The sequence below is a fragment of the Macrotis lagotis genome, chromosome 5 (assembly GCF_037893015.1).
Source record: "Macrotis lagotis isolate mMagLag1 chromosome 5, bilby.v1.9.chrom.fasta, whole genome shotgun sequence".
Taxonomy (NCBI): Eukaryota; Metazoa; Chordata; class Mammalia; order Peramelemorphia; family Peramelidae; genus Macrotis; species Macrotis lagotis.
In genome coordinates this window covers 141,598,630-141,613,914 of record NC_133662.1, presented here as the reverse complement: position 1 = coordinate 141,613,914, position 15,285 = coordinate 141,598,630, and the positions used below count along the sequence as shown (strand labels likewise).

Genomic DNA, 15,285 nt, shown 5'->3' with positions numbered 1-15,285 from the left:
TATTTTTCTCAACTGCAGACATTCAAATTCCAATTTCCCATTACTATACATTCTGCATTACTGCCCAGAATTGTCTTTTAATTCTAAGCAAAAAAAAAAAAAAAAAATGCTTAAAAGATGAAGAAATTGCGGCAGCTAGGTGGCACAGTAGATAGAGCACCAGCCCTGGAGTCAGGAGGACCTGAGTTCAAATTTGACCTCAGACACTTAATAATTACCTAGCTGTGTGGCCTTGGGCAAGCCACTTGACCCTTGCCTTGCAAAAAAAAAATGAAAAAATCTATAAGAAATATGCCTGAACCTTCATAAATTCTGTTATGCCAACTTTTGATTTCTGGAAGGTCAAAGGTATAACAGAAATTCAGTTCAAGATATCCTGAAAACCTTTAACTTATTATTTTAAATTCTTTCTTTGTAATATAGATGAAGTGAGACAGTTAAAAAATGGTAAAATTGACAGCATTATTCCATCTCTCTGTCTTTTCCAACCCTAAGTGGAAATGATAGAATATATTTACAACTTACAAATTTTTATATGATTTCCACCAACTCTATGAGACAGCACAAGTATTAATATTGCCATTTTAGAGATGAAGAAATGAGTTAAGTGACTAGCCACAAAGCTAGTAAATGGTGGCAGCTTTGGAGTCTGTTTTGTACAGCTGCCACCTGCTGGCTGGATTAAAAATATTTAGTAAAATAGGGCAAGGACAACTAGGTGGTACAGTAGATTCAATGTTGGGCCTGGACTCAGGAAGTCCTGTGTTCAAATTTGACCTCGGATACTTTGTAGGCAAGTCCCTAGGCAAATTACTTAACCTTGTTTGCCTGTTTCCTGATCTGGCAATTTAGCTGGAGAAGGAAATGGCAAATTACTCCAATATTTTTGCCAAGAAAACCCCAAATGGAATTATAAAATATAAAAAATCATACACTACTGGAATGATTAAACAATTCTATGAATCCAGCTGTGATAGAGCTGAAGAATAAAACTAGCTTTCCTTGTCATTTGGTCACTGTGAAATATAGGAATCTCAGTTAATCTGCTGATAATGGAATGAAGTATTAGGGCAATGGGGCAGTAATTAGGACTATTTTTACTGGGGCAAAATCAGATAGAGTAAAAGGGGTGGAGACTTGATCAAGATAAACTAGTTGGTGGAAGAGCAGGAATTTGAACCTACAGTCTCTGGTTCAGTATTATTTCTAATCTGCCATGAATCTTTAGTTTGATATTGAAATTGCAGCATAAAGAGGGAAAGTTCAGGTCACATATCAGGTAAAGATAGAACCAGAATGATAGCTAGTTTTTTTTAGTAGCTGAAGAACCATCATACATTGATTAGATTGTATTCATTCTGTTTATTGCAAAAAGGATTCATTATATCTCCAGAAAGATAGATTATGGAGAATCTAGGTAGTGCAGTGGATAGAGCGCCTGCCCTGGAGTCAGGAGTACCTGTCAGGAATATCAAAAAAATAGATTTTTAGATTTGAAGAAAGGCAGAGGAAAACTTCTTAACAATTAGATCTGCATAATGAGTTCTTTCTTGCAGATGTCAAATTCAACTACTTCTAGTGGTTGAAACAGTGAATGAATAAGATTGTCAAGGAAAAAATAGGAAGAGAAGAGAAGAGGAAAGGGCTCAAAACAGAGCCTTGAACACCTGATTTAAGAAATCAAGAAGAGGAATCAATGAACTAGAGAAAAAAAATGAGTAATTGGAGGCAGTAAAATGAGACCCTGTAGTTTGAAGTCACAGAAACTAAGGAAGAGGTCATTGAGGAAAAACATGTTCAGCAATGTTTAATGCTACAGAACAAGTTACGATGGAAAGACCACCAGTTTCCTCATAAAGAAATTATTGGAGATCTTTGAGAAAACAGATTTAGTAGAGGTGGGGGGATCTGGAAGTCAAACTTTTTGTATGGATGTGGAAGAATCATATAAAAATAAGAAGTGATACAATCAATTGATGTCATAGAAGGATTGAAGAAAGTTCTCCCCCTATCCCAGTAAGGAGCATATATATTTAAGTAGACAGGAAGGAAAAAGTAGAAATTGAGAGTTGTTTATATATATGGGATGGGGGAGAGAAAGAGACTGTGTGTGTGTGTGTGTGTGTGTGTGTGTGTGTGTATACATACACGGAGAGAGAGAGCAAAAGAGAGAGGGTGTGTCTGCGTGTGTGTTTGTGTGTTGTGTGTGTGTATGTGGGTGTGTATTACAGCTAGGTCCTAAAAGGTGAAACGCAAAAATGGAAACAAGGTGATAAGCAGAAGGATTAGATGGAGAGCTCAGTTGGAGATTGAATTCTATAAATTCCAAAGTTGCATACAACTCTAATATTAATGAAAAATTGATTCAAGTATAAAACTTGCCTGCTGAGATTTAGTTCATAGCTCATTTTGCATGTATTAAAAATACTAATAAAATGGTTTTTATTCAGGTGAATCTGAAGCAACGTTTCTTAATTAGCAGCTGGATTATTTGCAAAAATGGAGACCTCATTGAAAGAAAATTCATAGTATGATGTGATCTTTCTGCATTTATTTGATTAAACATTTCACATGGCTCATTGTATAGTTTAATAACTATGATGTAATAGCTTGAAAACTATTATACAAAAAATCCTTTTAATTGCCTCAGTAAAGCAATATAATAAAATAATGTATTGACGCGTTTTTTTTTTTCTCCTCATTCTTTCTAAAAGCTGTGGAAATACAAAGATCTTTGAATCAACTTGGAACACCTCAAGACTCACCTGAATTGAGGCAACAACTGTAAGTGGGTTTTTTTTTCCTTTTCCTCCAACCACTAAAGAAGTACATTTTTGCATTATTTGCAGTATATATTATTTAGGGATTAATTTAGGGGAAGGTATATGTGAAATGAAATTCATCATTGCACTTTTTAAAATTGAATTATTCCAAAATTGGTTACAAAGTTTATCTTTGGGGAAGACCTTTTTAAGAAATGATAGTGATACCCATGGAACTCAGTGGACTTTAGCTTTTGAAACAGGCATTTTCAGGTTCTTATAGTCAAATCACTGGCCTCTTGGGTCATTTTCTAGGAAAGTTCTCATCTAGTTTTGGGTAGTTGTGAAGAGCCATCTAGAAGACTGCTGGTGGTTTCCAGAGAAGTCCATTGTACCTGAAGGGGCTGAAAGACTCTTCATATAGGCTGCTATAGACTTGATGGAGTTAATTAGATTCTGGGAAAGGAACTAAGACAAATGGCAACTTAGTGGATAATGGGAATAAATTTTATATACATATATATTCTTTTATATTAAAATATGAGAAAATTAAATATTAATTATTTTATTACATTCTGCAATTGGTACAATTCTATAACTTCCTGAACCATATTTCTTTGTCTCCGAGTTAAGTTCAGAAATTCATGAGTCCAGAAGTTTAGTTTTCCTCTCTGAATTAATTTTTAAAAGTTGTTTTCCTATAAATCAGTTTAATTGAAAGAAAATCATTATTTCTGTACTACTAACTGTCCATATACAACTAGAAGAAATCTTTTATCCTTGAAGGGTACAGTTGGATGCCAGGGAGTCTGGTCTATCATCTCTGCAACACTGGCTATCCTTACAAGAAAACTTGGTCTGTTATCTGGTGTACATACATCACCAAGAGCTTTCCATAACAACAAGATGGAAATAGTGGTTTTTGCTAGCCCTGCATTTCCAGACTTCCATCCAAGCTTATTGTTTTCCATCTGTGGTGCTTCCTGTTCAGTGTTCTCTTGTACTCTGAAAAAGCTATATGAAGGCTAGTAAGCCCCACAAGGTCTTCCCTTGATTCACAGTACTTAGACACATTTAGTTGCTGATTGCTAGTCTTACCAATAAAATGAACATACCCTGAACTTTGTTGTTTCAGTTTACTTTGAATTTTAAACATAACAGATATAAAGTCCTTATGAACAGAGATTATGCCAGTCATTTTAATTTTATCCCCAGTGGGCACATATTCGGCATTTAACAAATACTTATTGATAGATTGATGCATTGGGAATCAAGATACCTGTTTCTTTTCTTTCTGGATAACTATAAATAAATAGCTTCCCTACTCTGTACCTCAGTTTTTTTTTTAATTTGTAAAATGAAATTCTGAATCCTCTTATGTTTCCTCCCAATTCTAATAAATATTTCATAGTATTCAGATAATTTTAGAAGTGATTTTTCTTTTTTTTTTGCAAGGCAAATGGGGTTAAGTGGCTTGCCCAAGGCCACACAGCTAGGTAATTATTAATTGTCTGAGGCCAGATTTGAACTCAGGTACTCCTGATTCCAAGGCTGGTGCTGTATCCGCTGTGCCACCTAGCTGCCCCAAGAAATGATTTTTCAAGGAAATAATATATTTATATGTGGCATTTCATAGCCACAGAGACAAAGAAGTAAAACTTGTAAGACAGAGAAAAAAGAAAAAATTGTCAAGTCACACTTTGCCCTATTGTTTAAATAGGGCAAAGTGTGACTTGACAATTTTATAGTTGCCAGTTTTGATCCTGTCATTTTAAGAATTTAACAAGAGGTGACTATGCCAAAGTCACATTACAGATCACATTACAAAACGAAAACAATTCCTGTCAAGAAGGAACTTAAACTTTTTATTAGAGAAAACAGTATTTATGTTGAAAATTAAATATAAAATATACATAGTGGACACAAAGGTATTTTGAGATGGAGATTCTATCACAGGGAAGAAAAAAAGAAAGATTGTAAGGAGAGTTTGAATTTGAAATTTTAGAAGAAAGCTCTTGAAAACAAGGAACAGCTAGGAAGTGCAATAAATAAAACACTGGACTTACAGTCAGGAAGAACTGAGTTCAAAGGTTGAGTTACATCCTCAGATACTTACTAGCTATGTGATGTTAAGCAAGTCACTTCATATATTTTGCCTCAGTTTCCTTTTCTATAAAATAAGCTGGAGAAAGAAATAAACCATTCCAGTATTTTTGCTAAGAAAACCTCAAATGTGGTCACAGAGTTACACATGACTGAAACAACTGAACAACATGAAAACAAAGTAAAATTGAATGAGAATGTCAGATTTTATGATGGAAAGTTCTTTCAATGAAGTTAATAAGGAATTGAAGTGTTGAATGTATAGAATTGATTGCCAAGGAATCTTTAATAAATTACAGGATTTTATAATGTTATAACTTTTAAAAATTGCAGGATTAAGACAATTTAAAATAAGACTAAACTTTACCCCTCCATTCTGCTCATATCTACAAACCTATTGTATGTAAGTATAAAGTTGGAAGGGATATACAGAGATCATCTAGGCCAACCCCTTCATTTTAAGATGAGAGAACGGAGCAAGATCAAATGCTTTGTCCAAGGTAATAAAGGAGAATAAGTAGCAGAACCAAGATTATAACTAAAATCAACTCCAAATCCAATTACATTCTACTACTTTCACCCACTTCCACTAGAAAAATAAGGTTTTCTTATAATTTTTTCAATTTTATCAGTAATTTTAATATGAATGTCAAGCACTGGGGAAAAATACAAACAGAAAAATAATTCCTGCCCATAAAGAGTTTACATCCCGATGGGGAAGATATCAATTTCATATGGCTATGTACAGAGTAAATTCCCTATGTTTAATCTCAAATCAGAAAATTGGTATACTCCATACCAATAGAAATAAATTCTACTGAAAAACAGCAATATTAAGTCAACAATTCTCATAGGGTTGCTCACATCAACCACATAAGTAATTTAAATATGCATTCACTTCTACTGTCTAAAGCAGTATTTGGGGCTAGATCAAAAGAATCCATCATTTAATTCTAAGGTGCTGGAGTATCACACAAGTAAAATGTATGCAAGTGACAAGAAATATTTGATTGTGTGCTTCTTAGAAATTGTTTAAGCAATCTTTCATCTTTTTTTCCATTTTTCTTGGCATGAGTAGGAAATGCTAACAAAGCTTCAGGAAGTTGATTAACATTTTCATGTAGCAACTCATCAATCACCTATTTTGTGTTAAGTTTTACAGGTGACAATGAGTGGAAATCTTTCCCAAGAATTTTTACCCTAGAGACTTGAAAATTAATCAAATAGTTTTTAAACTGAACATTTGAAAGAGGACGGAGAAAACTACAGGGAGAATTCCATTTGTGATTTCCAAAAGTTCATAGAAATAAAATTCCAGGAAATTCAAAAATAAACTCATGAACTCATTTGTCTGTATACAGATACATCTTGACAGAGAAAAATAAATGAATTTGGGAAACAGATCAAAAACCCAGCAGAGAGGCATGATAGATAGTGATGGTGAACTTCAGTTACCTGTTCATTACTGGAATTCTTATTACCAACCACAGTTTAGCTAATAATTACTTGACTTTCCTTAATGATTCTTTTATTTCTCAAAAGATAGATTAATAGGGGTAATTTTATTCTGAGTTTGATGCTCAGCAAGGAGGAAATGTTTGTTTGGAGCAATGTCAATGATAGTATGGATGAGAAAAGAGTCTGTTCCACTTCAGAATTTGTGCTAGTGAAAGAGAGTATATACAGATGAAATAATAACAGATATAGACTAATTACATGCACCCTAGGTTATGGGAGGTCAGACTTCCAGTTCAAATAGAAAAAAAGGGAGGACACTTATGCTGAATTTTTGCTGGGAATGTTAATCTTGGTAGAATGTGAAACTCAAGAATGAGTTCTGAAGACATGAAGCAAGAGGAAGAGATATAAAAAAATGATTCTGAAGAGATAGATGAAGATTCATTGGGAAATCAATCATTTTAGGTAATTTTTAAGGACATATACAGAAGATGGAAGCACTAGCAGTTAATGGAAGATGATTACATGTTCCTATGATAATAGTACCAGGTTTAGTAAAGCCAGGAATTAGGCTGTAACTGGTAAGGCAACTTGAGAATCAAAAGGTATTTTTAGGGAAAACAAAAAAGTGAAAGAGATGGAACCACTGCTCAGGGAGGATGTGTCAATCAAAAATGACTAAAGAAAGAGTTGAATACTTTGTTTTTTGCAATGGATACACATAATCCTCTTAAGATATGATTAATGTAGAATATGTACATATGCATATATATTTATATATGTATATAATGCATATGTTTACATGGATATCCCTTTAAGCTTATTTTAAGTTAACTCATTTGATCTTCACAAGCCTGGAAGGAAGGTACTATTATTATTCCCATTTTACAGATGAGGAAACTGAGGTGCAGATTAAATGACCTCATAGCTATGAAGTTTCTGAGGTCCATTTGAATTTAGGTCTTTCTGACCTAAACTAGGGCTGCTAGGTGGAGCAGTGGATAAAGCACTGACTTTGGATTCAAGAGACTTTGGGAATTCGAATTCAGCATCAGACACTTGCCACTTACTAGTTATGTGAACTTGGGCAAGTCACTTAACCATGATTGCTTCACATCCAGGGCCATCTCCAGTTGACTTGATTCATATCTGGTCACTAGACCCAAATGACTCTGGAGGGAAAAGTGAAGCTGGTGACTTAGCACAGCCCCCTTCACTCAAATTCATTTCACTTGCTTCTTTGAAAATGAAGTACAAAAAAAATATGCCAAGAAAAAGACTCTTCACAGAGAAACCAAGACAGACCTGGGTTACCCTCGATAGTCTCGAACTACCTAATCAGACCCACCCCCTTAAATTTCCCTGTTTCTGTCAATTCTCTCTGGTATTTATCTTTGGTATTATGCTCAACCTCTCCTTCTCCCACTCCCATTCAATGCAATCAGTAGCTGAGTCTTTCTAACTCCACAGTATTGCTCACATCCAACTCCTTTTCTCTAATCACATAACCTTGATTTAGGCCTTCACCTCTCCTCTAGATTATTGTAGTGATCTCCTGATTGATCTGTCTGTCTCATCTCTTCATACTCCAGTCTACCTTTTACAAATACTGCCAAAGTGATTTTTCTTATGCAGTTTTAGCCATCTCATTTGTCTCCTATTGCCAGGTATGAATCAGGACAGCTGGAGATGGCCTTGGATGTGAGGCAATCAGGGTTAAGTGACTTGTCTAAGGTCACACAGCTAGTAAGTAGCAAGTGTCTGAGGTTAGATTAGAACTCTGGTCCTTCTTACTCCAAGGCCAGTGCTCTATCCACTGTGCCACCTAACTGCAACAGCATAGAGCCAAGAAGATATTGTGGTCATAAGAGATTTTTTTCAGTAACATGATTTAAGCCATAAATGATTACTTTCTGAATCTTACCATCAATTAATTCCATATCACTGGAGTGATAAACTCCAGTGTTTCCTATTTACTTTAGGATAAAAGATAATAAACTCCTCCATTTAGCTTTTTAAAACACTGTACAAAACCTGACTTCAACCTTTGTTTATAGCCTCATTGAAATTATATCCATGCCTAGCCCCTTCTGCAGTTGGGCCAGATTTGCCTTTTCTCTATTCCTTATATGCAACACTCCCATCTCCAATCTTATGACTTTTCATTTACTCACTGGCTCATACCTGGAATGCACTTACTTTTTGCTTTTGGCCAATACAATCTCTCTTCCAACAAAATATAACTTCAGCACCATAATATACATGTAACCATTCCTGTTCCCCTCAACTGATAATTTTTTCATATCCTTTCCTGATGCTTCTTAATACTAGTGTCTTCCCTATATTGATTACCCCCAACTTTTATCATTTTTGCATGTTGTTTCCTTCACTAGTTTGTCTTTAGGACTGTGTTATTCTTGGCACAGGGTCTGGAACTATTTAATAAATTGTTATCGACTAACTGATTACATTTATTCTCTTTATTATATTGTATATGTGTCTTTATTGCCTCCTTCATTAGAATGTAAGTTCCCTGGATGTAGGCATTGTTTCATTCATTGTTTTTGTATCCCTAGCATCTAGAAAAATATCTAGCAATATTCTTTATTGACTCAATTTCTCAAAACAATTGTGGAGCATATTATTAAAGGAATTGTTAATGAACCTCTAGAGATGTTAGGGGGTTTTTCAAGAATTAAGTAGATCAGACCAACCCCATTCCCTTGATAAGAATATTAGAAAAAACACCTGATAATAGCTCATGACATAATTGTAGAAGAAATGGAGAGATGTGGGGAGACAGTTATTCATTTAAGTAGATTTAGAATTAGTTGAATGGTGAAATTCAGAAAGTAATCATTTATTCTTGACTCTGTGCTGTTGCAGTTGGGTGGCACAGTGAGAGCACTGGCCTTGGACTAAGAAGGACCAGAGTTCTAATCTAACCTCAGACACTTGCTACTTACTAGCTGTGTGACCTTGGGCAAATCACTTAACCCTGATTGCCTCACATCCAGGGCCATCTCCAACTTTCCTGATTCATATCTGGCCATAGGACCCAGGTGGCTCTGGAGGAGAAAGTGAGGCTATTGACTTAATGCAGCACCTACTCACTCAAATCCAATTCACTTACTTGTCATGACATCACTTCCCTGATGTCATCACCTTTGAAAATGAAGGACAAACATCATCATCATCATCATCATCATTCAATGACATGGATGAAGTGTTTATCTTGTTTTCATATAGGGCAAAGCTAGAAGGCATAGCATCTACATTAGTGACAGAATCACGATCCAAAAAAGACTTAGGCCACAGTCCAAGGTCAAATTTTACCTATGTTCAGAATTACAGTACAATCCTAAGTACAAGATAGGAAAGATATGGTACGTAATGGTATTGTAAGATAGTTCTAGTGGGGGGAAAATTCCTAGGGTTTAGTAGACTATCTGAATAAAACTCAATAATGTGATAGGGCAGTCACAAAGAGCAAAAATACTCTGTATAACAAATTTGTATATGTAAAGTGTCTATACCTACTCAGTACTGTCTCACCTCTCTCATTAGGGTGCATGGTTATCTGCTTCTGAGATGCCTTAATCACTCCAACTTGTTGACCCAATATCAAGTCTGATTTCCCAATGAAATACATTTAAATTCTCTCCTAGGGGTAACCTTGTTGAGGGTCAATATAATCTCTCTATTCATCAGTTTAACTTTTAAATCTTTACTGATACATTTCCATTTACAAATATCAGATGCAATAATAACATTTTTTTAGATCTTAAACATAAACTTCTTAGCAATAAGGCAAAGGAAATGATATCATATATAATTATATTCAAGCAGATATGGTAATAATAAAAGCATTATAATCCACATATAACCCAAGTTTATATTATCCCACCACTATACTTAACTACCATGGGGCAGGTTAGATACCTACTGGGCTCTCACAGGGAAACATGTGAAGGAAGAAAACCCATGTGCTCAGCTCATTTCACAACTCTGTACTTAAGGTTTTGATATCATTGGTCACTCAGGAATACCTTACACTACACAAAGCAGCTTCTCTGCTGGTCCCTACAACTCTCCATTAAGGTAGATCTTCTAAACTTCTAGTCTCCAACATGATATAGCCTTTACAAATGACAAAAAAGAAACTTCAATTGACTGTCCCCTTTAAAAGTTAAGAATGTGTAGAGAACTATAAAATTCATCAAGCTGACCCCCCCCCCCTTAGGGTGTATAGCCCAGATCCAGCTAGCTATTTATTAGAATACTCTTCTGTTTAAATAGTGGCAAAACAACCCAAATTGACTTCTGATTGAGGCATACCAGCCTAGACAGTTCTTTACTCACCAGTATTCTACACCCCAATTAAATCTCAACATCTTTTATAGTAGTTATAAAACCTAATTTTCCTAATTCTACTTTTCCCTGTCAAACTAAAAGAGGTAACAAATAATAAAAATTGTCATTTCCAAGGTCTTGCCTCTCTTAAATTAAATCTTGAGTATATGAAATTGGATTGAACTTTACTTTAATCAGAAATCCCTTAGCTAAATTCCTCTGTCAGTTGACTGCTTTTATCAATAACCCTAAGGGAAGATGATTTTCTTTCTTTTCTGAGTTTGTCTCTACATCTGGGTTCCTCAATCTTTCCCTGCAATGGATTTTCATCCTCCTCATTTCTATATTTTCAGCTGCTTATATATCAAGTGATTTTCACTCAGTGACTCATTTTTCACTTAAAAATAATACATATTCCAAATGAAATGAACAGACCTCTTAAAATAGTCAATAAACATGAATTATGTTAAGTACTAGAGATAACAAAAAAGGCAAAATATAATCCCTGCCTTCAAAGTGCTTACATTTTTCTATTTTATTTTTTTCCAATTGCATGTAAAGATAGTTTTCAATAGTCACTTTTATAAAATTTTGAATTCAACATTTTTCCCTCCCTCTATCCTCCTTTGATATAGGTTACACATAACAATCATGTTAAAAATATTTTCATATGGGGGCATCTAGGTGGAGCAATGGATAGAGCATCAGCCCTGGAGGCAGGAGGACCTGAGTTCAAATCTGGCCTCAGACAATTCATAATTGCCTCGCTGTATACCTTGGGCAAGTCACTTAACCCCATTGCCTTAAATAAATAAAAAAATTATTTTTAATTTCCATATTAATCATGTTGTAAAAGAAGAATCAAACAAAAGGGGGAAAACTAAACAAAAAAACATACAACATGTAAAAAGGGAAAAGAATCTGCTTTGTTTTACACTCAAATTTCATAGTTTCTGGATGTGAATGTGAATGGCATTGTCCATCACAAGTCTTTTGTAATTGTCATTGTTCATTGTATTGTTGAGAAGAGCTAAAACTATCATAGTTAAGCATCACATAATGTCATTATTAATGTATAATATGGTCTTCTGGTTCTGAAAAGGGTACAATCTAAATAGGTTAAGAAAATACATACAAAGGAGGGATTGGGGTGGGGAAGTGACCAAGACAGAGACATAAGTTATGTAGCCAGGGTTAGAAAATGTCTGAGATGAAAGTTTCAGAATTGATCTTATCTGCAAAATGAAGAATTTCCCTAAATCAAAGTAACTGGATAGAAAAAAAATGAGGTAAATTCCCTGGATACTTCACCCCTTAAATGGAAGATATCTACAAGGAGCGTTCATATTTCACCTTCACCAGAGAGAGGGAGGAGCCCAAGAGCAGAGTGTGAATTTCAGAATTGTGCTCATCTTGCAGAATGATGAATTTATGGAAATGATGAAAAGAAAGCCATGGGTCCCCATATAGTTATGTTTTCTTTTTTTTTTAAGTTTTACCTTTTGAAGTTTTAAAAAAGTTATGTGCAAACGAACAGAGGAACTATATTGTCCTGATATTCTTAAGCTCTCTTTTCTCCTTCTCTTTTTGTGTACTTGAAATGGTTTCTTCTCATTTTTCCCCAATAAAAACATCCCTTTAAACCAGGGATGGTTAACCTCTGACTCTGGTGTTGCCAAGGCAACTGCAGGTGAAGATTCAATTCTGTAAATCTAGGAGCTTTTTAGGGGTCATTTAATTAAATGTTTGACCAAATATAGCCTATAAATGATGTTATAAATTCCAGTATTTATAATGGATAGAATTGGATTGAACAAATATTCTGACCCTAGGCAGAAAAAAAGGTTCCCAACCCTTGATTTAAACCATTAAACTATCCAAATACAAATAAGATGCTGGCATCACTATCCTGTATTTGGAGCAAGGCTTCATTTATAACTAGAGAGATTGAACAAAGAGTTCTTTTATTAAAATCACAGTTCAATACTCTTGAATAGAAACAATTCTCAAAGCAGTTTAAAATCTGTCCAGACTATAACATCAAATAAAAGTTTCTGATAAGAAGGTAAAAATGTCAATAAGGAGGTTGGGGTAGATAGTGAATTTCCTTGGGATTATTACACCTAAGGATTAATTTAAGGAATGGGTATTCTTTAGTTGAAGAATAGAAATGAAAAAACTAAAGTAGGACATGATAGCTCTCTATAGCTATTTAAAGAATCTTGAGGGGGGCACATGGGTTGTTCTTTTTTGCCTCAGAATACAAAAGTAGAAACAATTAGGTGGTAGAAGTTTGGAGCAAAAGATTTCAGTTCTATGTAAAGAAAAAACTTACTAACAGAACTGTATAAAAGCAGGCTGCCCCGAAGATAGTAAGTTCACTCTCATTGGAAATTTTTAAACAAAAAGCTGAAGAGCCACTTCTCAGAAGTATGAAACCACATGGTATAGCCGATAGATTGTTAGACCTAGGACTAAGAAGTTGTTGTTGCAGTGATTGTGGTAGTGGTGTCATTTCAGTCATGTCTAACTCTTCATGATATCATTTGGCATTTTCTTGACAAAGATATTAGAATGGTTTGGCATTTACATTACAATTTATTTTTACAGATAAGAAAACTGAGGCAAACAGGGTTAAATGACTGCTCTAGGTTTGCACAACTAGTAAGTGTCTGAAGCTGAATTTGAACTCAGTTCTTCCTGACTCCAGGCTCTGCATTCTATTCACTGTTTCACCTAGCTACCTTAGAGTCAGAAAGATCTGTATTCAAATCCTTTCTTTGTCAGTATCTTTGCTACTATGAGCAAGTCATTTAAACTTTTTGAACTTAGTTTCTTCATCCCTTTAATGGAAATAATATTTATAGCACTTCCTCCCCCCAGTTCATTGAGACAATGCATATAAACTTTTTAGCCAACTTTAAAATGCATTTGTCAGCTACCAAGAACCCCATTTAGAACCAACTGAAATACCTCCCTGGCACCATGGACAGCTGCTCAGGTATAAACATATTATACAGTTAATGGGCACTTATAAATGTAATAACCTTGAATTTTCTAGTATCATTATGGTTTCCATTTAAGTCAGTCTAACTCTAATATAGTCTTTAGAAATATAGCGCAAGTTATTTTCATTGTATCCTTGAGTACCATAATGATTTTCATTATAATTCAATCCATTTCAAAATAGTTTGGTCTTTACAAATTCAGTAAACTGCCTGAATGTTTTCATTCTGGCAAATTGAACTGCAAGATCCAGAGTGTAGGAACTATTGGCCAACTAAAAGAACTACTAGGTAAGATCTAGGAAGTTACCTAAATGTTCATTTTTAATATCCTAGGTCTCAATTCCAGGTACTCTTTCTTTTCTAAATTCTCATCTGCTTACAAATTGTATTTTGCCATTATCAGTGCTCTATATAGATAATATTGATTCAACTTTAGTTATTAGTAAATATTAAAATAAATTAAATAAAATTAAAACAGACAATTCCTCTGAAAATCATGTAGGACAAAGAGAATTGGACTGTGAGTCAGGATGTCTAACTTTAATTCAGGCTTTGTAACTAACAAGATGTTTGTACTCAGATAAGTTATTTGTCCTATCTGATCCTTGGTTTCTTTATCTGTAAAATGGCAGAACTTGTCCAGGTGAACTCAAAGACCATTGCCCCTTCGGATGTTCTATGTTCTCAGGTTACTGACTAGTTTTTATATCATCTTGCAGTGACTAATAACCTTAAGCAGATTGGCCACTCTATCATTTATTAGATCTTTTAGGGACATCTTCAAACAATCCTTCAGTAGAAAACCATTTATTGGAGTTGGTTTGTGTGGCAGAGTTGTTGACTTAAATGTATTCTTTAAGTTTTATTTGTATGTATTCTTTAAATGTGTATGTATTCTTTGAATACATTTGAATAAATCTATGAATTCTTTAGCTAATAATTTTGTTTTTCTCACTAGACAACAGAAGCAACAGTATACAAACCAACTTGCCAAAGAAACAGATAAGTACATAAAAGAATTTGGATCTCTGCCCACAACCCCAAGTGAACAGGTATGAGCTTTTAGACATGCTGGTAATATATTTACAATAAAATAAATTATTAAAACATGTTAAAATTTGTTTTAATAGCAAATTGACCACAAATTTTTAAAAAATGTTCCGGGTTAGTTCGGAGAGAGAAAAAAAAACAAACTTCTTTCTAAGTATTAACCTTAATTAACATATGCATGATGCTTCCTGTTTAGGTTCTCCAAATGCTTTCTTATACAAGCCTTACAGATTCATTTTTTTTCTATTTTGCTTTGTGTCTTTTAATGTGACTTGGAAGGTGTCACCAAGAGAAATTTGTTTAGTGTTTGTCTTTAAGAAAAGGTGCTTAGGGGCAGCTAGGTGGTGCAGTGGATAGAGCATCAGCCCTGGAGTTCAAATGTGGCCTCAGCGGTGTGACCTTGGACAAGTCACTTAACACCATTGCCTTGCCAAAAAAAGGGTGATTAAAACATTTTGTAGTGTCAATAAATTTTTACATAGAAAATTTGTTTACAAAGAGTTTTACAAGTCATTACATTTGATCCTCACAGTAAATCTGTGGGGTAGATG

General features: G+C 34.5%; 1 protein-coding gene across 1 annotated transcript in view; it reads left to right on the top strand.

Moving 5' to 3' along the window:
• The window catches only part of STX7 (syntaxin 7), a 60,455-nt gene that overhangs the window by 33,023 nt on the left and 12,147 nt on the right, over positions 1-15,285 (top strand). Inside the window, exons 3-4 of the mRNA XM_074187606.1 lie at positions 2,715-2,784; positions 14,643-14,736. Of these exons, the coding sequence (XP_074043707.1) occupies positions 2,715-2,784; positions 14,643-14,736 (164 nt within the window). The remainder of the gene's footprint in view (positions 1-2,714; positions 2,785-14,642; positions 14,737-15,285) is intronic.